Source organism: Symphalangus syndactylus, chromosome 8 (assembly GCF_028878055.3).
Source record: "Symphalangus syndactylus isolate Jambi chromosome 8, NHGRI_mSymSyn1-v2.1_pri, whole genome shotgun sequence".
NCBI classification, from domain to species: Eukaryota; Metazoa; Chordata; class Mammalia; order Primates; family Hylobatidae; genus Symphalangus; species Symphalangus syndactylus.
Genome location: NC_072430.2, coordinates 106,210,449 through 106,233,515, shown reverse-complemented (window position 1 = coordinate 106,233,515; position 23,067 = coordinate 106,210,449). Strand labels below are relative to the sequence as shown.

Here is a 23,067-nt window from a genome sequence, read left to right as displayed (position 1 = left end):
GATGAGCCCTATGGATGTTGGGCCTGGAGACTTTTCTTCTTATATAGAAAAACTGCACATTGTTTTGAAACAACAGAAAATTTTTAAAAATGCAACATATTTTCTCTGTTTTATTGCAACCCAGTTATCTTATTAAGCACACAATCTGGCAGGGAAGCACTTTGGCCAAGTTTCTTGATTATTGCTCTCACCAAGACATTTTGTATTAAGGATCACTGTTGATGGCCTGGACCAAACTGAAACCCAAATGTCTCAAGTTTGGGGGAGCAGCATATGCCCACCACAGTAGCTTTGTATTGGCATCATCCAAATTGTTTCCTACAATCCATCTGTGACTCTAAACTTCTGCTGGCATCCTCAGTTAGGAAGCTGAGGGAAAATAGAGAACAGAGTAGACAGGGAGAAGTACAAGCAGGGCAGGAAAAGATGAGAGCCACGTTCTCCTGGAAACCATGGCAACTGGAGATAGGAGCAATTTGTAGACTGGACCACGGTTCCACAAGAAACTTGTTCTTTTTTCTCTATCTCAGACCAATGGAAATAGGCACTATTCTAAGCCCTGTGACCAGAGAGTGGCATTTTTCTCAGGTGTTAAACTCTAGAAAAATAGTTAGAAATCATAAGCCATTTGCAAATGATTTTGAGGCCTTTTAGCAATGGATATAACCATTCACAAAGCAGCTGAAAGGACTTTACAGTTAGTCTTTAGCTTGCTGTAGGGCTTCCATAATCCTGGTGGTTCAAGATGCCTGATCCCTATGGATAGCTGTAAGCAAAAGTATTGGATGCTAAAGAAAAGAAGAAAAAGAGTCCCCAGCTCCCTATGTATTTTATTTTCTTCTTTAATCACATTTTAACTCTACCTACAATTTCTTGCTCTCAGGAAACCCTTCCAGGATAATCTCATACCAAAGTTAGTAAGGACAACAGGCCAGGCACGGTGGCTCATGCCTGTAATCCCAGCATTTTGGGAAGCTGAAGCAAGTGGATCACCTGAGGTCAGGAGTTCAAGACCAGCCTGGCCAACATGGTGAAACCTCATCTCTACTAAAAATACAAAAAATTAGCTGGGCATGGTGGCGGGTGCCTGTAGTCCCAGCTTCTTGGGGAGGCTGAGGCAGGAGAATTGCTTGAACCCAGGAGGCGGAGGTTGCAGTGAGCCGAGATCGTGCCACTGCACTCCAGCCTGGGCGATAAGAGCAAAACTCCATCTCAAGAAAAAAAAAAAAAAAAAAGTTAGTAAGGACAACAATTTGGGAAGGTTTCATTTTTAGTAATGGAACAATGTAAGACCATAAAGACTAGAAAAATCTGGCTTGGAGCATATCCACCCTAATCTTGTCGTTATCTGTACCTTTCTACCTCCCCTTCGACCCTGCCAGTGAGAGCTCAGCTTTGGCATGGTCTTTATTTGCTTCTTCAGCTTCTAATACGATCCTTCATCCTGTAGTTCAGTGCCTGTCTCCTCCCTTCTGTCTCAACATCCTTGAAGTGACTACTGCTTAATCTGATCCCTCTGATGTGGCCTTGCGACAACTTCTCAAAGAAGTCCCCCATGGATAACACTTCTAGCACTTCTAAATCCATCCCAGAAGCCAGTCTTGAAAGACGAAATGTGTGAGAGATAATGACCAAGTGTCAGGTTTACAGGCAACGAATGAACTCTTAGTAAGTATAACCTAGAGACAGCTTACTTGGCATGTCCTAGGCCTAGCGAGCCTCTACCTCTGTTCTGTTGCATTAGCTTTCTTTTTATACGTATGAAATTCAACACTAATCAATAAACTTATGACAGTCAGGGGGCCCAAAAGTGAGCCCATCTTTTGAGTTGTTCTTTTGAGCCATTGGGTATTTGATAGTGGATGTGGAATCCACAGTAATAGTCATTTCAAATTCTATTCGGCTTACTACTTGTGTTTTACAGAGCTGGGGAACTGATCTAACCTCATACTCTTTCAGTGTCTTCCTCATACAAAGATTAGTCAGGGAATATATGAATGTAGAAATTCCTCTACACCCATCTTTGCTGCTGAGTTCACAATACAAGAACTCCCTGTTAGCGTGGTCAATGCTCTCCTTACATTACTAATTCTCAGAGTATTCAGAAGCTCAGATCAATATTACCTGGATTGTAGTTAGGTAGTTTGGAGACTCCCGGCCAAGTATCCTCTGTAGGGACTCCCAGCACCTATATAAAGCCAAACAAAGAAAAAGAAAGGTGAGGTGGGGAGATGAGGTGGATGGAAGAGGTATGGAGACATGCAGGACAGATCAGGGAAGAACAGGGAAGAGTCAGATGTATGTCCCATTGCATGACACCAGCTGATGTATACGAGAAAGAAACTTGAGTGTTTCCAAAGTTTGTGGTTTCTTGGGCAAAACTGTAATACATTCCTATGGTCCTGGGCCTGCGTTCTTACTGACTCACTTGTACTGAGGCAGATCATACAGCCTTGCTCAAAGTCATGTTCTTATCACTGAACATTTACTGCATGATTATCATGCATTAGGACACCATGTTGGGAGCTAGGGATATAAAGAAGCAGGAGTGACTGTCTATTTGCCTTACATCAGATGACCACATGTATATTGACAGGAGACACTTGACAGCTTAAATTATGCCTCAACATGGGTATTCAGCTGTTCCCCGATGTGCTCAAATTAAAAAGGATTCAGATTACTGACCTTCAAGCAACGGAATGTTGGCTAAAGATGACCCCAAAACTAACTCTAGTCTTTTCTATTACATTCATCTCATCTGCTTGTTTTCTCTGTGACTAGCAGCTTGGAATATGGTATTTGGTTTTTCACTGATGGATTGTCATGGAAACAACATCACTTGAAAAAGGGCTGGTCTATGCTTTGAATTACCAATTTTTTTCTTTTTTTTTTCTTTTTTTTTTTTTTTTTTTGAGATGGAGTCTCTCTCTGTCGCCCAGGCTGGAGTGCAGTGGTGCGATCTCGGCTCACTGCAAGCTCTGCCTCCCAGGTTCAGGCCATTCTCCTGCCTCAGCCTCCTGGGACTGGGACTGGGACGACAGATGCACGCCACCATGCCTGGCTATTTTTTTTTTTTTTTTTTTCTGTATTTTTAGTAGAGACGGAGTTTCACTGTGTTAGCCAGGATGGTCTCAATCTCCTGACCTCGTGATCCGCCCACCTCGGCCTCCCAAAGTGCTGGGATTTCAGGCATGAGCAACCGCGCCCGGCCCTGAATAACCAATTTAAAGCCCCAGTTTTTAGTTAAGATGAATGAAAATAAAGTCTTTTGGAGTACAAAGCCAAAACAGCTCAGACTTTGGATGAAGCCAGCACCATGAGTTCCCTGGTAGGCATTACCTTAGTATTTTTTTTTAAGAATAATCATAAAAGCCCATAGATAGTTATATGTGGGAGCCAGAGTAACATTGTTCTTGTGCAATACTAATAAAAACACTAGTAGCTTTCATTACACTACTACAGTATAACTTTTCTTAGAAGCATATCTCACTATAACTCTTTTTAGAAACATCTCTTACAGAAAGCGTCTAGCGAATCCATCTGTAAAATGCTGGTTATAGATACTGGCCTAATTATTATGGCAGGGAGTCAATTGCCCAACAATGACTGAATATAATCAATGAAGAATCCAGAATCTTAATATCTATCAGCTGGTTGACTAGGACTCTGGCTGAGAGGTGTACTTTTTGGCGTCTGTTAAGCTTGTCTTTAAAAAAAGACAGTGAAGTGCTATTTTCCCTCATATAATAAAAAAATCATGCCACTCAGTAAAATCTTCCTTCTTTGATCCATTCCCCAAACAAACTGAAAAGTGACTGAGAGGATTATAGGCTTTTCCTATCAACCACCTTGAGCCCGAGGGAACACTAAGAATCCTGGAATCCATTTTGAAAAACCAACTGGACTAATTCTTCTTTTGTGGGAGAAGGCCAGGGGACAGGAAGCTAATTCTTCTTTTTTAACCTACTATCTTATGTATTTGCGCAGATGCACGTGTAAACAAGTGGGTGTGAGTCACATGTACCCATACATCCTCTGTTGGCTGGCAAAGTGCAGTGAAAAGCAAGCAAAGATAATGAAGAGAAAACAATAGAAGAAATAGGTAACAACCACTATCATGTTTTCTCTAAGGTGAAAGTTACCAGATGGTTGGTTACTTTGCATGATATTTAACTAAAGCCAACAAAATGGATACTAAAAAAAATTTTTTTAATCCTATGTTCAAAGCTTTAAGCTTGAGATTTTAAAAGTTTAAACAAAAATTCAATATACTTTATTTGGAAATTTGATCTCAGTTTCTATTTGAAAGTTATTGAATTCTTTTTCACTTGAGAAAATTACTAAATCTCTCCTTCACCGTCTGGGAAACTGAAAACCAAAAATTGTTGTTTTACTCCCTCCCTGAAGGCTCTTAAAAGGCAGCCAGTGAGTGCTATGTTTCAAACCACAGTGATCTGAAGGGGCTGTTTATCTGCCTTTGTTGGAATGGAAACTAAAAGCATTTTGATTAATGGATTCAAAGTTTGCATAGTTTATTCTGATTTTAGAACTAAATCCAGGATTATTTATGAAAAACACTTATTTAAAATTAGTTTTTAAAATTGATCAGAAAGTGGTGACAGCTATTATTTAGATGTAAACACACACACTACAGGCACTTCAGAAAAATAGTAAAATAAAGATTCAGGACTTCTCAATGTGTTTTTATTCCTAAGAGTGAGATCTCAGGATAAATATAGAACAAATTATGGTTACAGGTTAGGAGATTTAGAATGGACCCATTGCTTTCAGAGATGCACTTCTGACATCAAATATCACAGATTCTGAAGTAGCTTTCCTGTTTTCATCTGTGTAGGCTACGCTTAGTAAAACACAAATTTAGGAACTATTTATAATCTGCATAATTTTCTAACCTGCTTATAGGCAACAAATGTGAAAATAGACAAATGGGAATAAATAAAACTGAAAAGTGTCTTCACAGCAAAGGAAACAATCATTAGAGTGAAGAGACAGCCTTCAATGGGAGAAAATATTTGCAAGCCATACATTTGATAAGGGGTTAATATCAAAAATATATAAGGAACTCAATAGCAAGAAGACAACCCCATTAAACAGTGGGCAAAGGGCTGGGCACGGTGGCTCACGACTGTAATCCCAGCACGTCGGGAGGCCGAGGCAGGCAGATCACCAGAAGTCGAGAGTTTGAGATCAGCCTGGCTAACATGGTGAAACTCTGTCTCTACTACTAAATATACAAAATTAGCTGGGCATGGTGGTGCACACCTGTAATCCCAGCTACTCTGGAAGCTGAGGCAGGAGAATTGCTTGAACCCAGGAGGCGTAGGTTGCAGTGAGCCAGGATCAAGCCACTGCATTCCAGCCTGGGCAACAGAGTGAGACTCAGTCTCCAAAAAAAAAAAGTGGGCAAAGGACTTGTTATGGTTTAAATGTTTGTATTCTCTTCATAATTCATGTTGAAACTTTATCCCCAATGCAACAGTATTAAGAGGTGCAGCCTTTAGCATGTGATTAGGACACAAGGACAGAGATGAATGCCCTTATAAAGGAGTTAGAGGGAATCAGTCAGGCCTGTTTGCTCTTCTACCCTTCCACCATGTAAGGACACAGCATTTGTCCTCTCTGGAGGATGCAGCGACAAGGCACTAACTTGGAGACCAAATCTCTCACTGGACAACAGGCTACAGTGCCTTGATCTTGGACTTTCCAGCCTCTAGAACAGTGAGAAATAAATTTCTGTTCCTTTTTTTTTGAGATGAAGTCTCACTCTGTTGCTCAGGCTGGAGTGCAGTGGCACGATCTTGGCTCACTGCAACCTCCTCCTCCCGGGTTCAAGCAATTCTCCTGTCTCAGCCTCCCAAGTAGCTGGGACTACAGGTGCACACCACCACGCTCGGCTAGTTTTTGTATTTTTAGTAGAGATGGGGTTTCACTATATTGACCAGGCTGGTCTTGAACTCCTGACCTCAGGTGATCCACCCACCTTGGCCTCCCAAAGTGCTGGGATTACAGGCGTGAGCCACTGCACCCGGCCAATTTCTGTTCTTTATAAAATGCCCGCTTTATGGGATTTTGTTATGGTAGCAGGAATGGACTAAGAACCTCAATACACATTTCTCAAAAGAAGACCTACAAATGGCCAAGAGGTATATGAAAAAATGCTCAATATCATCAATCATCAGACAAATGAAGGCTAGGACCATGGTGAGATATCACCTCACAACCATTATCAAAAAGATGAAAGAGGTGTTGGCAAGAATGTAGAGGAAACGGAACATTTGCACACTCATGGTGGGCATGTAAATAGTACAGCCATTACGGAAGATGCTATGGAGGTTCCTCAAAATATTAAAAATGGAACTACCATGTGATCCAGCAATCCCAATACAGGGCATGTATCCAAAGAAATGAAGTTAGTTTGTTATCTACAGTCCCATGTTCACTGAATGCAGTTTTGTTATTGCATCTGTAGTTTCTTGCTCTGCGGACAAAGTGGGAAAGTCATCACGTTCAGCAGCTGTGTTATCATTTATACCACTATGTCTCAAGCAGGTTAGAAAATTATTATTTTTTCTCTTTCCAGCATAGTACCTAGCCCATTGTGAGTCCTAAAGAGTGATCAGGCCTTGAGAAGCATCTTGTTCACTTTATTCTATGATTTCTAAGTGCTGTGCTAACTGTACACTAAAGAACCATAAAATGATTGTTTTTTAAATTGTGTGGTCATTCAAAGATAGTATGTCATATTTTAAAATGTTATTTTAAATTTATATTTGTTATTATTAGAGATGGGGGTCTCACTATGTTGTCCAAACTCCTGGGATCAAAGGATCCTCCTGCCTCAGCCTCCCAAGCAGTGGGGACTATAGGCACACACAACTATGCCTAACTGTATATTGTATTTTAAAAATCAGTTTACAAGGCTGGGCACGTTGACTCATGCCTGTAATCCCAGCACTTTGGGAGGCCAAGGCAGGCACATCACGAGATCAGGAGTTTGAGACCAGCCTGACCAACATGGTGAAACCCCGTCTCTACTAAAAATACAAAAATTAGCCAGGCGTGGTGGCGGGCACCTGTAATTCCAGCTATTCAGGAGGCTGAGGCAGGAGAATCGCTTGAACCAGGGAGGTGGAGCTTGCAGTGAGCCGAGATGGCACCACTGCACTCCAGCCTGGGTGGCAGAGCAAGACTCCTTCTCAAAAAAAAAAAAAAAAAGAAAAAAGAAAAAAATCAGTTTATATACAACTCTTCAAATACTAATGGCACACAAGGATATACTTATATTCTTTTCAAATAAACTACTCTTCAAATATCCTAATAGCACATCTTATTTCAGTATTACAATTTATATTATCAATACATACATCCTTTTACATATATACATAGTTTATGTTTGTTTCACATATATTTACGTATACTTCACCCATCACCCTACCTAGACTGAACAACACTTGAAAATACAGATCATGTATTTTTCTTATTCTTCTTTTTTTTCCCCCTTGGCTTATAGCTTCTTACAAGACCTTGTAGAGTCTTGTAGAGTTACTCGCCTTATATATGGTAAATAAGTGTTGTTTCCTAATTAAATGACCAGGAAAAACTCTGCAAATGTATAAAAGGTCATTGCAGTGTCAGAACTGCAATTGTGCTTCCTCTATTGTGGACAAGAAATAATACTGCTAAGTGAAAGGAGAGAACAATCGGGTTAAATTTCAGGTAATACTTGCTAGCAGTTAGGTTACTGAAACATCTGTACAACAATTTGTGTGAGACAGGAAGAAAGCAAACATCTATTGAGCATTTATGGTGCATGGAGCTTGTTATGCATTTGTTTTTATGGAATTCTCAAAGAAAGAATTAGGAAGTCCTTATCATTGTTCCCATTTTACAGACAAGGAAACGAATCAGAGGGACTACATAACTTGCCCATGTTCATTTAGCCAGAAAATGGTTAGAATTCAAGCCCAGGTCTTTGGACTCCAAAGCTATTACAGCAGGCTTTCTCCAGCTTAGATGATGTTATAGCCCCCAATAACATAATGTGAAGATAGCATTTCTCTGTCTTGCAAGAAAGGTTTTAGAAAAAGCCGTTTGTCTTGGATTTTTTTTTTTAAGTTATGAATGCTTCCCAGTTTTTCCCATGTTCCTTCATAATAGTCCCCATGTTTCTAGAAGAAAATTTAATGTCAGTAATTAATCTCTATAAAATGTCTTAATTTCACAAAGTACATTTTATTTTAGCCAGAAGACAAGGAGCAGGATCCAGGATACCAAGTAATAAAGTACCCCCCTGCACCTCACCGATTTAAAGCCGCTTGACACATTTTACAATATGGATGAACCTTGAAAATATGCTAAGTGACATAAGCCAGATATAGAAAGACAAATTTGTATGATACCACTTATGTGAAGTACCTAGAATAGGCCAATTCATGGAGACAGAAAGTAGATTAGAGGTTACTAGGGGCTAGGGGAGTGTGGGGAGGGAAGACCGGCAGTTATTGTTCAGTGGGTCCAGAGCTTCCCTTAGGGATGATAGAGAAGTTCTGGAAATGGATAGCGGTGATGGTGGTGCAACTATATGAATGTATTTAATGCTGATAAGCTGTACACTTAAGGAGGGTTAGGATGGTAAATTTTATGTTTTGTATATTTTACCACAATAAAAATATGACCAAAAAAGGAAATATACAGATGACTATAGTATGACTGTAATATTATATAAGGGCCATAAAAACAAAGCATATCATAGGCAATTGCGGTAGGGATAAATAATGAATTAAGAAATGGAGCTGCATACACAAAGGCACCTTGACACTTTAGGAACTTGGTTGTGGATAAGCGTGATAAATGGTACACTTCTCTCACACTAAGAGGGAAAGCCTCTGTTCTATCAGGGTTCTATGAAAATTTTGTGTCTTTTTTTTGTTGCCCAGCCTGGGGTGCAGTGGCATGGTCACAGCTAACAGCAGCCTCAACTTCCCTGGGCTCAAGTGATCCTCCCATCTCAGCCTCCCGAATAGCTGGGACTAAGGTGTGCGCCACACAGCCCACTCATTTTTGCCTTTGTAGAGATGGGGTTTTTCCATGTTGCCCAGGCTGGTCTCGAACTCCTGGGCTCCAAGCAATCCCAAAGTGCTGGGATTACAGGCATGAGCCACTGTACCCAGCTGAAAATTCTGTGTCTTATTTTCAGTTGACAAAGATCCAGGGCCAAATATATGGTAGCATTAGAAGTGGAGGTAGCAAGGTAGGGGCATGTCTGAGTAGTAATGGCAGAAATTGCCCTGGGAGGTTAAGACAATAATAATGACAGGGAGCAGGAGACCTGAACATCATTCAGTGAGCTGGATTCATGGGCTGCTATGCGGCAACAGGGAGTTTCCTGACCACACATTCCCAGGGTGCTTATAGCTGTGGCAAATGCTACAGTTTCTACAATCTTAACATACGGCTTAATATCTCAAAGGAGATGGACTGCTTCATTTGTCTGTAAGGCAAATTTGGTTCAAAACTTAAAATGCAGATATTTCATTTTCTTGAGAAGAATTCTTCTCCTACCTCCCAGATTTTCTCCAGCTGTTCAAGGATGTTGGAAACCCCAGGAAACAAAGGTTGACCCTGGAACATTTCAATAAAGATGCAGCCTGCACCCCTAGCAAAGGAAACAAGAGTAAATTGACACTTTGAAAGAAATCATACAAGCGAAACTGAACTACTAGAATTTCTCTTCCCAAGAAATATTTTAGGGAGAGTTAAATACGGACCACATGATAGTAAAAGTCTTGGGCCAAGAAAAAGTCCCTATGTCAAACAAAAATAAGAACAGCCCACAGCTTTTTATTAAAATGGAACACCACGAGCAGCAGTTAGGAAAGCAGTAGAGTTAGCAAACATTGTAGATCATTCAAGCTCATTATCTGTTTTAGGAGAGGAGGGGAAAGTACTGTATCCCCAAATTTCATTTCATCCCCACTTTTCATTGAGTCTAAGATGCTATCATTGTAAGAAGCATCATTGGTTTTTTGCCATTATGAAAAAAAAATGCAAGTTAAACTATGACATGATCAGAATGTTCATTTTATACTTATTGAAAGGGCTGTTATAAATTTAATTAAATAGAGATTATTTTCTCATATAGCATACTTGTACATGAAAAAGAGAAACATTAAGCAAAATAAATTGGTTTCGGTATTCCTAAAACTTTTTCACATTCAGCATTTCACATTCAGCATTTGACTCAGACTCTTTGATGTCTACACTTACCCATGTATCATCCTCTATATTAAGAATTTGATGATGCAGCATTTCTTAAAATAATCCATAAAAGAACAGAACAGAGTCATTGGCCCTGGGCTCCTAAGCTGGCCTTGCAGTTATGTAGTGTTAGCTTACTTTTGACTCCTGCTAAACATGAATGTTGCAGCTGCTAAGCTGAATGTTGCTAAACATGTCTGATTTACTCCTTCTCCACAACCATTTGGTTCCTAGGAGTTTAAAAAAAAAAAAAAAAAAAAAAAAAAAAAAGGACTTTTCTTTGCAGAATTTTCTTCCAAGTCGCTGACACCAATTCTGCAATTTTTTTTTTTTTTTTGGTGGAATCTTGGTCTGTCGCCCAGGCTGGAGTGCAGTGGTGCGATCTCAGCTCACTGCAACCTCCGCCTCCCAGGTTCAAGTGATTCTCCTGACTTAGCCTACCAAGTAGCTGGGATTACAGGCACCTGCCACCATGTCTGGCTAATTTTTGTATTTTTAGTAGAAATGGGATTTCACCATCTTGGCCAGGCTGGTCTTGAATTCCTGACCTCAAGTGATCCACCCACCTCAGCTTCCCAAAGTGCTGGGATCACAGGTGTGAACCACTGTGCCTGGCCATTCTGCAAGTTTTGATGCTGGCTCATTTGATGTTCACACATGTGCAATCCTAACTACAGTCACAACTGCAGCCTGGTGGACTTATACTGTTAGATGCTACTGATTATAAGGTGCATCCTGATTTAATGGGAAATGTTCATCTTTAAATAGATTAAACAGTGAAATGTAAATTTTCTTTCATACATGGTCAAGCTGCAGGATAATTACAGAGGGACAGGAAGGAGTAAGATTTATTTTGCTAATAAATCTTAGCAAAAATCAGATTTTTATTCTCATAAGTCTTTTGAGTGTTAAAAGTGGTTCAGGTGACTGATTACAGAGACTATCCCCATGGTCCCATACTTCTCTCTCTCTCTTTTTTTTTTTTTTTTTTTTACTGCAAACCTCTTTCACTATACCACATAATTTTGCAAACTCTCTTAATCATTTTGCCATTTTTGTGTGGCATGATAAAGAATGAAATTTAAGTAAAACATTTTATCATAGATAATATTATTAAAAATTTATTATCAAGTTTATTTTAAAATATGGTCCTTAATATTATTCATATGTGTTTATTACATATTTTTGCTTTCTCCATCTGACTGCAGACATATGGTCTTTTTTTTTTTTTTTTTTTTTTTTAATACAGATGGGGTTTCGCTATGTTGTCCAGGCTGGTCTTGAAGTTCTGGGCTCAAGCAATCTACCTGCCTAGGCCTCCCAAAATGCTAGGACTACAGATGTGAGCCACTGTGCCTGGCCTGAAAAACACTGTTTAGATTACTTTTCATTGATTGTGTAGGAGAAAACAGATTTCTTGACAATCAAGTTTAAAAATTGCTTTGTGTCTGGTTTGGGAACAGAATACCTATTAAAAGAAAGACAAATTTATTTGTATCTTATCCTGTAAAAATATACAAAAACCCTTTTCATAACCAAATATTTGGTTTTAGCTTAACTGACTGGCTTGTTCTTAGAGTTTTGTTTAAAAAATGATATCAGACTGAGTTTTGCAAGCAGGTTTTTCCTCCATCAAGCAACAGGTTGTTTTTATTGCCACTTTTTTTTTTTCCTTTTTTTTGAGACAGGGTCTCACTCTGTCACTCAGGCTGGAGTGCAGTGGTGCAATCTCAGCTCACTGCAACCTCCACCTCCCAGGTTCAAGTGATTCTCCTGCCTCAGCCTCCCGAGTAACTGGGATTACAGGCATGCACCACCATGCCTGGCTGATTTTTGTATTTTTAGTACAGACAGGGTTTCACCATGTTGGCCAGGCTGGTCTCAAACTCTTGGCCTCAATTGATCCACCTGCCTCAGCCTTCCAAAGTGCTGGAATTACAGGCCTGAGCCACCATACCCAGCCTTATTGCTGATTTTTAAAAAGCCAATTTGGATATAACAGCCCCATTTTATTCTTTTTCTTTTTTATTTTCTAATTTTTTTTATAGAGATGGGATCTCACTATGTTGCCCAGGCTGGTCTTGAGCTCCAAGCCTCAAGCAATCCTCCTGCCTTGGCCTCCCAAAGTACTGGGATTACAGGTGTGAGCCACCACACACTTGGCCTATTTTTTCTTTTCTACTGATTTTTGCTGTATAAGAAACATCTTGATATGGGACACAAGAATTTTGATCAGATAAATGTAACTTACGAATTTGGTAAAGTATCTTGAGGTAAATTTGTAGAATTATTGTTATTTTAAAGTTCCTCATTAACTTGTATTTAAATATCCATGTTCTTTTTGTCTCCTGTCTTTAAAACAAGAGATACTAAGGGTATAAATGAAACAATAGATGAAGGCAAATAAAAGTGATGGAAAACTCTCAAATGCTTAAAAACACCCTGGTTGCTAGCAATGGTCCACTAAGAGATAAGCCAACTGAGAAACCTAGTTAGTGGGCACCACCAAATGGTCTCCACCCTGCCCCCCATGACTTCTCCACATGGACTTTCTTGAAAGGCCTCAGACCATTTTGTTTTGAAGTAAAAATAAGTATGTGTCTGTGTATATAAAATACATACATAATTGGGTTATTACTTGCTTATAAAATAGAAATGGAAATGTACTGGCTTTTAAAGGCATGAACTAACCCTCTATCCAGTTACCAAACACCTTCCAGAAACCCCAGGAGCTCACAAACCACTAGAAGGAATGAAAACATTTTTTTTTTTTTTTTTTTTTTTTTGAGACGGAGTCTAGCTCTCTCCCCCAGGCTGGAGTGCAGTGGCGCGATCTCGGCTCACTGCAAGCTCCGCCTCCCGGGTTCACGCCATTCTCCTGCCTCAGCCTCCCGAGTAGCTGGGACTACAGGCACCCGCCACCGCACCCGGCTAATTTTTTGTATTTTTTTAGTAGAGACGGGGTTTCACCGTGTTAGCCAGTATGGTCTCGATCTCCTGACCTTGTGATCCGCCCGCCTCGGCCTCCCAAGTGCTGGGATTACAGGCTTGAGCCACCGCGCCCGGCCGGATTGAAAACATTTTAAACAAGTTTCAAAAAATGACATTCCTAGGTTTAAACCTGTAATTCACTTTCTTTTCTCCCCCAAAAAGCCTTCCATTGCCTGGAAGAAGCTTGTTGCCTTTTCATGGTGTGTTTTCATACTTACAGTTGTAGGGAACCAAGAAGTCATTTTGTTACACAATTCCTTAGTGTCCTTTATCTTCTATACCACTAAACTTGTATACAAAATTATGTAAAATATATTAGCAAAAACTAGAGCATTCAGGCCATTACGTAAGTACCATAAAGTAACACAAGATGTTTGTGTTCCAGAGATAAAATGCCAATATTTGGTTTATATGGTTGAAATTCTCCATTTGCATTTTGGGGAAGGTTGAAACCTTCCTCATCTAACAAATCTAAGTCTAAGGTTACTCATTTATATACACACACACGCACACACACTATGTATATAGTGTGTGTGTGTATGTGTGCACTTGTGCAAGCCTTTAGAACACTTATAAGACAAAATTCCTAAATCAATTTTATTTCAGTACACGGACTATCCATAGGTACTGTAAATATCAATGCATTGATAACAAAATAAGCCCACACTGTAAATTTGAAAGGTGACAGATCTGTTCTAGGTGTAAGCTTGTAATCCCAGCACTTTGGGAGGCCGAGGCGGGCAGATCACGAGGTCAGTTCGAGACCAGCCTGGCCAACGTGGTGAAACTCTGTCTCTGCTAAAAATACAAAAATTAGTCGGGTGTGGTGGTGTGTTCCTGTAATCCCAGCTACTCAGGAGGCTGAGGCAGGAGAATCACTTGAATCGGGGAGTTGGAGGTTGTAATGAGCCGACATCGCACCACTGCACTCCAGCCTGGGTGACAGAGCCAGACTCCATCTAATAAAACAAAAAACAAAAACAAAAAAAAATCTATGCAATTTATCTTATTTTTTCATTTCTGTTCAGAACTGTTTTTTTTTTTTTAAATTTGCTTCTTACCCTTAAGAATACAAGTCATGTGGCTATCATCTATTTTGCCCACCACAGACTATTCTTAAAGCAAACATTTTAAATATTCTGAACATTCAAGTCCAGATAGGGAACCAGCTTCTATTTCCTTTTATTTTTCTGTTTTGTCTTTAAATCTTCATTCCTGGGGCTCCTCTTACCCTACATATCTTTAAGCTTCTCCTGGATTTCTGCTCTGTGGAGATACCCCTGGGGCAGCCCATGTAGATGAAGGAGAAATTCATATGCAGGGGAGAAAAGACCCGGTGACATCAAACATTAAACCCTTCCAGAAGGGAGAGATGCGCTGGGTCATTTTATTGTTGCAACTGTGGTTCTTCAGTCAAGTTAGAGGAAACTGCTTACATGTTTTCTCCTCTTTCTGGTTCTCCTCCTACTTTTTCTCTATTCTGAGCATGAACAAATTCTTCCATAAGAGGGGGAAAGATTCCTTAGATTCCTTAGGCAATCCCTGGAGAAAAAAAATCCATCTCAGGAGTTTTAGGCTTTTTGGAGGTGCAAGGAGAATATCAAAATGTTGTTGGGAGAAATGAATCAGTATTTCATTTTTTACTGTTGAAGTTAATTCAGAATAACATAACATATGGCAGTGACATGACATTCTCACTTGCTTTTCCCTAGACCACTCTTTTTATATTTGGAAGTTTGCAGCGAGAAATGTGACAGTAAAGGATCTGTTAGGCGGAGACAACTTTCTCTAGTCCTAACACCAGCAGCTGCCTGAAACTGATACTGAATAGCTGCCTGAAACTTGTGCACTGAAATAAATGCTTCTTGAAAACTCAGTGTACTACGACATGGATGAACCTTGAAAATGTTATGCTAAGCAAAACAAGCTGGACACAGAAGAGGTATCGTAGGATTCCACTTACATGAGGCACCAAGAATAGTCAAATTCATCAAGATAAAAAGTAGAATCGTCGTTACCAGGGGCTGAGGAGAGAGGGTAATGGGAAATTATCATTTACTACGTGCAGAGTTCGAGTTTGGGACGATGAAAAGTTCTGGAGATGGACAGTGGTGACGGTTACACAATGTGAATGTACTGAATGTCACCGAATTGTATACCTGAAAATGGTGATGAATGGAAAATTTTACGTATACTTTAACACAATACAAAAAACTAAAAACCACACCATTTAATAATCCTAAAATATTGCATTTTTCTCACTAAAGTCACTAATGGAATCTTTTAAGGTCTGAAAAGGTAGCAGAAAGAGAGAGAAGAAAAGACGTCAGAAGATGAGAGAATGTTGGTTGGGAGCTTTGGGAATAACCAATATGTCCTGGTTGCAAGTTTTCCATAATTAACTAGAGCCCCTGTTTATTTGCCCTGGCCCCCTACTGACACTGCTGCCACCAGGCCTCATTGTGAAGGAGAGGCTCTGCACTACGGGTTATAATTGGTTTCTTTAAGACAAAGGCACTAATGCTCACCCAGTGTCATCTACCTCCTACAAAGGCATTCACTTTGGACCCTATGGGGTTGCATGGCCTAGCAGAATAGGATTATTCTTTCTTTTTCATTCTTTGTCAACTGGAAATCTTCTCCCTTCTCACTTCCCCTCTTATCACTCTGAAAAGAAAAAGAAAAAAATGGGAGGAGAGGGATCTCAGTGTAAACACCCAAGGTCTAGCAATTACTTTGAGGGTAAACAAATATAGTGAGCTCAATGGAAGATGCATATTGTTCTATTTCTACATTACATTTTTAGTTTTACCAGGCAAACAACAATCAAATGGAATGAATAAGAGTAATAACAATAATTTTAACTTATAACTGCATTTTTATATTGTAAGTGTCATTGTTGTTCATGGTTAAATTCATGAAACATTTATCCAGGGAATAACATACATTTTTGTATATGCGGGAAAAAGGTAAGAGATATAGGTTGGTGCAAAAGCAATTATGGTTTTGCCATTACTTTGAATGGCAAAAACTGCGATTACTTTTTCACCAACCTAATACATAGTTTAAGAGAGACTTAAAGAACTGGTAGATGAGCTGAAGAAATTACCCAGAATGCATCACAGAAAGTTAAGGAAATGGAAAATATGAAGGAGAGAAGAGAAATGGATAACAGAAGAATGTGGTCTAATAGTCTTTCATTGGAGCTCTACAGAGAGAGAATAGAATAGAGTCAATATTCAAAAAGAAAATGGCTGATGAAAGACATGAATTCATAAATGGAAGAAACACAAGATATACCAAGCAGGCCAAGTAAAAAGAAATCCACACTAGACACCTCCTAGAGAAAACTGCATAATTATAAAGGCAAAGAAAAAAGTCTTTAAAACATCCAGAGAAAATGAGATCACCTGCAAAAGGAAGACAATACGGCTAAAAGCAAACTCCTCGACAGCAACAATGGAAGACAAAGAAGGGGAATGACATCTTCAAAGTTCTGAGAGAAAATAACTGTCAGTCTAGAATCACATCCCCAACAAAACTACCTTTCAATAATTAGGGTTTATCGTCTGAAAACAAAAACAGAGAATTTGCCACCAGCAGGCCTACACACACACACACACACACACACACACACACACACAAAACAAAACACTCTAAAAGATGTGTTTCAGGAGAAAGGAAAATTATTCTGAAAGTGGTAACTAAAGTGTACAAAGGAATAATGAGCAGTCCTACATTTATTTGCACTTAATGAAAATAGCTTCAAAGCATATAAAGCAAAAGTGGATAGAATTCTGACAAATCAAAAATATAGTGAATGAGTTCAACACACCTTTCATTGGTAGGTTAAAAAGACGAAAATAATATAAAGAAGATTTGGATAATACAATTAGCAACCTTGAATTTTTGGACATATGTAAAAATGGGTACTTGGCCAGGCGCGGTGGCTCACGCCTGTAATCCCAGCACTTTGGAAGGCCGATGTGGGCGGATCACCTGACATCTAAAGTTCGAGACCAGCCTGGCCAACATGGCGAAACCCGGTCTCTACTAAAACTACAAAAATTAGCCGGGCGTGATGGTGTGCGCCTGTAATCCCAGCTACTTGGGAGGTTAAGGCAGGAGAATCGCTTGAACCCAGGAGGTGGAGGTTGCAGTGCGCTGAGATTGAGCCACTGCATTCCAGCCATGGAGACAGAGTAAGACTCTGTCACAAAAAAAAAAAAAAAAAAAAAAAACCAGCACTCAACAATTGGGCAGACACACGCATTCTTCTCAAACACACATGAAGAAATTACAAACACTGATTACATATTAGGCTAGTGCTGCCTTACACTAACTTTGATGAAACAGTAAGGATTTCGCAAGTTGGAGGCAACTTTTAATCTTGAAATAATTTCAAACTTATAGAAAAGTTGCAGCAGTATAAAGAACTCTCTTATATCCTCCAAACAGTTTCATCCATTGCCAGTATTTTGTCACTTTTGTTTCATTATTTTATCTATCTGTCTGTCTGTCTATATCTTTTCTGAAGCATTAGGGAGTAAATTGTAGATATCATGACTCTCCATCCCTAAATAATTATGTTGGTATTTTCTGAGAACCAAAGTATCCTCTTACATAACAACAGTGCAATTATCAAAATCAGGAAATTTAACATTCATCCAATACCCCTATCTAATCCACAGTCCCTGCTGAAATTTCACCTATGGTCCCTACAGTATTCTTTAGAGCACCATCTCCCCCAAGATCCAATCTAGGACCATGCATTACATTTAGTTGGCAGGTTTCTGGAGTCTCCTTTAATCTGGAACAGTTCCTCAGTCTTTATCTTTTAAAATCTTGACACTTCTAATAAGTACAGGTCAGTTACTCTGTAGAATGTCCCTTAAACTAGGTTTATCTGATGTATCTTCATGAAGAAGATGAATAGGCTGGGAGACTTGGCCTACAAGATATCAAGTATTATTGCAAAGCTATAGACATTAAAAAAAAACTGAAATATTCACTAACAGAAAATAAAGTATAGCTAAACAGATCAACATGGATGAATCTTAGAAACATGTAACATATTGAATGAAACAAAGCCAAGTCACAGAAGACTAAAAGCAATATCACATCATGGCTGAGGCAGGAGAATGGTGTGAACCTGGGAGGCGGACCTTGCAGTAAGCCAAGATGGAGCCACCGCACTCCAGCCTGGGCGACAGAGTGAGACTCCGTCTCAAAAATAAAAACTCTCAAAATCAAGTAAAACAAAAAAAATTCTTTAGAATACCTCTAAAATGTAAAAGGATTATTTTTAAAAAGATATAAGAGAATACTGATGAAAAAAGAAAAAAAATCAGGTAGAAGGCCTTCTAGTGGAGGGGCAGGTTGATGGGAAAGGGACACAGTTGATAGGAGAGTATGGATTATGTTCTAGTTGTTACACTGGGTAGCAGGTTATGAAGCTCACGTTATTAAGCTTCTTAATTGGTTGGGCATGGTGGCTTATACCTGTAATCCCAGCACTTTGGGAGGCCAAGGCAGGAGGATCTCTTGAAGCCAGGAGTTTGAGACCAGCATGGGCAACAAAGTGAGACTCTGTCTCTACATTTTTTTTTTTTAATTAGCCAGGTGTGGTGGCACACACCTGTATTCCCAGCTACTCAGGAGGCTGAGGCAGGAGGATCACTTAAGCCCAGGAGTTGGAGGCTGCAGTGAGACAATCTCACCTCTGTACTCCAGCCTGGGCAACCAAGGGAGACCCTGTCTCTAAAAGTAAATTAGGCTTCTTAATCTACATCGGCTTTCTTAATCTTGATACTACAGACATTTTGGGTTGGATAAATCTTTGTTGCAGGGGGCTGTCCTCTGCACTGTAGGATGTTTAGCAGCATCCCTGGTCTCTACCCACTAGATGCCAGTGCTACCCCCCACTACCCCACCCCCAGCTGTGAAAACAAAAAATGTTTCCAGACATTGCCAAATGTCCCCTGCAGAGCAAAATTGCTCCCTGGTTGAGAATCACTGATCTACATATATGTTATATATACTCTTGAATGTTTTAAATATTCCATAATAAAATATAGTTTAAAATTGATGGGTAGAAGTTTCACTCTCTCTGTGAAACATAATCAGGAAGATGTCATTAAGAGCTGAGTAAGCCAGAGCCTGCCAGAGTCCTTTGAAGTGACAGTGCTGAGCGGTGTGAGCTGACAGTTTCAGGAGGGTTTTGACTAGCAGATGATATTTCTATAAATTGTACCGGGTATCAGAAATCAATGACTCTACACTGGAGAAAAATGTCTGCAACCTTTCTTAATTCTTTGGGAGATCTAAAAGCTTAGTTTAGCCTTTTAGGACACCATTTAATTTTTTAAAATCAATTATGGATTTTTGAAAACGGGACTTTGTGTTTTTATATAAACCCTTTCTTCCAAGGTACTGAAAGAGATTCATATATTTCATTACCTTTGGGGAGTTGTCTGTGTCTGTAAAATCATCATATATCTAACAGTGGCCCCCAAATGACTGGGAGGTCTCCAGGAATATGATCCAGAGAAAATAACACTGCCGTTCTAGGATGATGAGTGTCTGAGAGCCTATGCTCACTATTGTACCCCATTAACTTTAGAGCCTCCCCAGCTCTGTGGCTTTACTTGATAGCACCTATCTGGATTCATTCCTTCCTTCCTTCCTTCCTTCCTTCCTTCCTTCCTTCCTTCCTTCCTTCCTTCCTTCCTCCCTCCCTCCCTCCCTCCCCACCTCTCCCCCCTCTCCCTCTCCTTCTCTTTTCCTCTCTCCCTCTCTCTCTCTTTCTCTCTTTCTTTCAGACGGGGTCTCGCTCTGTAACCCAGGCTGGATTGCAGGGGTACCATCAAGACTCACTGCAGCCTCAATTTCTCAGGCTCAGGAGATCCTCCTACTTCAGCCTCCTGAAGTGTTTAATTAGCCATCACACCTGACAAATTTTTTTTTAAATGTAGAGACAGCATCTCACTGTGCTACCCAGGCTGGTCTTAAACAACTGAGCTGAAGCAATTGATCTTCCAGCCTTGGTCTCCCAAAGCGCTGTGATTACAGGCATGAGCCGGCAAGCCCAGCCACCTATTTGGTTCTTATATTTGTACTATAGTTCCATTTAACTCAGATGGAGAGAGTTTATTACCTTCATTTTTTAAAATGGAGAAACATAGACACAGAGAGGATACATGACTTTTTCAAGATAACGGAATCCAAAGTTAATTAATTAGAAATCGAACTGGCATGAAAATCAGGTGTCTTGAAGTTTGGTCTTTATGCTTTTTTTTTTTTCCTAAACCAGGCTCTGAACTACATTTGGGCATGTGTGAGTATGTTCATGCAGATGTGTGTGCATGCACATGCACGTGCGCACACATCTGTGTGTCTGTGGTTTGGGGATGTATGTTTGTTTCTCTGAGGATAAGATGTCAAGGAGGAGACAAGGCAAAGGATTAAAGAGAGAAGCTAGGAGGAAACGCATGAAAGAAAGAGCATGAGATTGCCAGGGTGCAGTGGTGCAACCCTATAGTCCCAGCTACTCAAGAGGCTGAAGTGGGAGGACTGCTTCAGCCTGGGAGCTCAAGACCAGCCTGGACAATATAGTGAGACCCCAATCTCAAAAAATAAAATAAAATAAACAGAAAGAGTGTTGGATTCAGAAGATGCCTTGGGCAAGAACTCTGTGGGTCTCAGTTCAACAGTAAAAGGTTATAGAATAATTGTAAGAATCTTATATAAATATTAGTATTTTTTTTAGTAGCGCTACTCAGGAGGCTGAGGCAGGAGAATTGCTTGAATCTGGGAGGCGGAGGTTGCAGTGAGCCGAGATTGCGCCACTGCACTCCAGCCTGGGCAATACAGCGAGACTCCATTTCAAAAAACAAACAAACAAACAACAACAACAAAAAATATATATATATACACATATGATTGCTATTTTTAGAATTATTAAAATATAATGTAGATGATAAAGCAACCCTTGTGAGTAGGATGACTCACATTTTCTCCATTTTCTTGGCACCACTCTTACCATATGTCCAGCTCAGAGGAATATTCAGTGGCTCCCAGCAAAGCATCGGGGGGCCGGTACCAGAGGGTCACGACTTCTGAAGAGTATGTCTGGCTGGGAATGGACTTGGCCCGGGCAAGACCTGTCCAAAAGGGAAAAGCATAAAATCCATTGTTCTGGACCTTGGCTTGCACCATGATGCACTGGACCAGGGTAAACACCATTAAAAAAAAACACACACACAAACTTTAAGTGCTTTTAGTAGAACTAATCGCTATCTTGACTCTTTATCACTTCATCAAGTGAATTTCTCAAATTTTGGCCTGCGTTGCAGCTAGATGTGGCCTTGGCAGCTGAGTGTGGTCAAGTGACTAAGTTCTTGCCTATATGACATGAACAGAGGTGATGTGTGAACTTCCAGATCATGCCTTAGTGGAGGGGTTAAGGATTCTGCTTCCCTTTTCTTCTTCCTCTGGGCTGTGATGAGCAGGAGGTGGCAGCCATCTTGAAACATACAACTGGGGATGGTGGAGCCACGTGACAGAAGCAGCCTGGGCCAAGATCACATGGGGCCACCATACATGCTCTGCGTGCTTAGGTCAAAACTGTGATGCGAGAGAAAGTTAAGTTTCTAGCATGTTATACCTCTGTAATTTTGGGTCTCTGTAACAGAAACTGAGCTGTTCATGACTAACATGGCCACCTTCCGTTTTGGCACTCCAGGAAAGCCCAGTTTAGTAGATAAACGGTAGGGACTGCTCATCCAAATTAATTAGTTTGGTAGGACCTTAGATGAATTTCTAAGTACTGTTCTGCAAAATTAGTCTTTCTGTCAGTCAGCTGTTTATCTCACAGAATTGCATGATCTATTGTTGGGAAAAACTTCAATAGATGAGTTTGTTATTGTGGAGAATTGATAAACAAATACCTGTTAAATGCTTACATGTCAGGATAAAAGCTGCCATCTCAGAATAAATACTGCAGTGACAGTATCACCATTTGGCATCTGCCAAACAGAGAAGAGTGGTTCCTTAGCTCACATAGAGCCAGTTTTTCAACAAGTATTTATTAAGCACCTACTATGGTACCAGGCACTAGGGATAAAATGATAAGCAAAAACAAACCCAGGCTGCCCTCATTATGCTTACAATCCAGTTGAGACAAAATCATCATGCAAATCTATATATATTTGTGCATGTGGGTGTGCTCACACATGTGTATTTGTACGTATGCATGTATGTATTTATGTGTGTGAATATAATTATAAACTGTGATAAGTGCTAAAATGGAAAGATACAGTGATACTTAGAGGAAATCTGCTTCACTTTAATGGGGATAAAACTTTGCATCTCACACTTATATAAAGAAGGTAGGAGAGCATGAACAAGTGTCCTGGAGTCTCCATCCTGACAGGAGTCCATGCTACAATCTGGGGTTAGCCTCTTTATCATCTTGGGATAATCTCAATCTATTCCAATATAATTTGTATATTCACTTAGATTTAGGAAAACTTACTAAATACAGTTTACCAATGTCTCTATATCAAAACTGGCAGTGGGGCAGCAGGGGTGCCCAGCTTTTGGCCATCTGACTAAACTGGGACTTGGTGGAATCCTAGAAAGCTACCAATCCCTCCCTGTTTCGTGCCTCACACTTCCTTTATGGTAGTTTGATATCCTCACAAAGCATCATGTTCTCGGGCCTCCAGTTTTCAAAGGCCAGGCCCAGTCAACACTTAAACAAGTGCACACAAAAGCGTCATTGTTCACAGTCCAGAA

The 23,067-nt window shown here is 40.0% G+C and overlaps 1 protein-coding gene across 2 annotated transcripts in view; it reads right to left on the bottom strand.

Annotated features, from left to right (window-relative positions):
• CDK15 (cyclin dependent kinase 15) overlaps window positions 1-23,067 on the bottom strand; it is a 115,001-nt gene that overhangs the window by 38,052 nt on the left and 53,882 nt on the right. For both annotated transcript variants that reach the window (XM_055290229.2, XM_055290230.2), the window contains exons 9-11: window positions 21,311-21,431; window positions 9,583-9,676; window positions 2,125-2,188 (exon numbers count right to left, since the gene is read on the bottom strand). In XM_055290229.2, coding sequence (XP_055146204.1) covers window positions 2,125-2,188; window positions 9,583-9,676; window positions 21,311-21,431 — 279 coding nt within the window. The remainder of the gene's footprint in view (window positions 1-2,124; window positions 2,189-9,582; window positions 9,677-21,310; window positions 21,432-23,067) is intronic.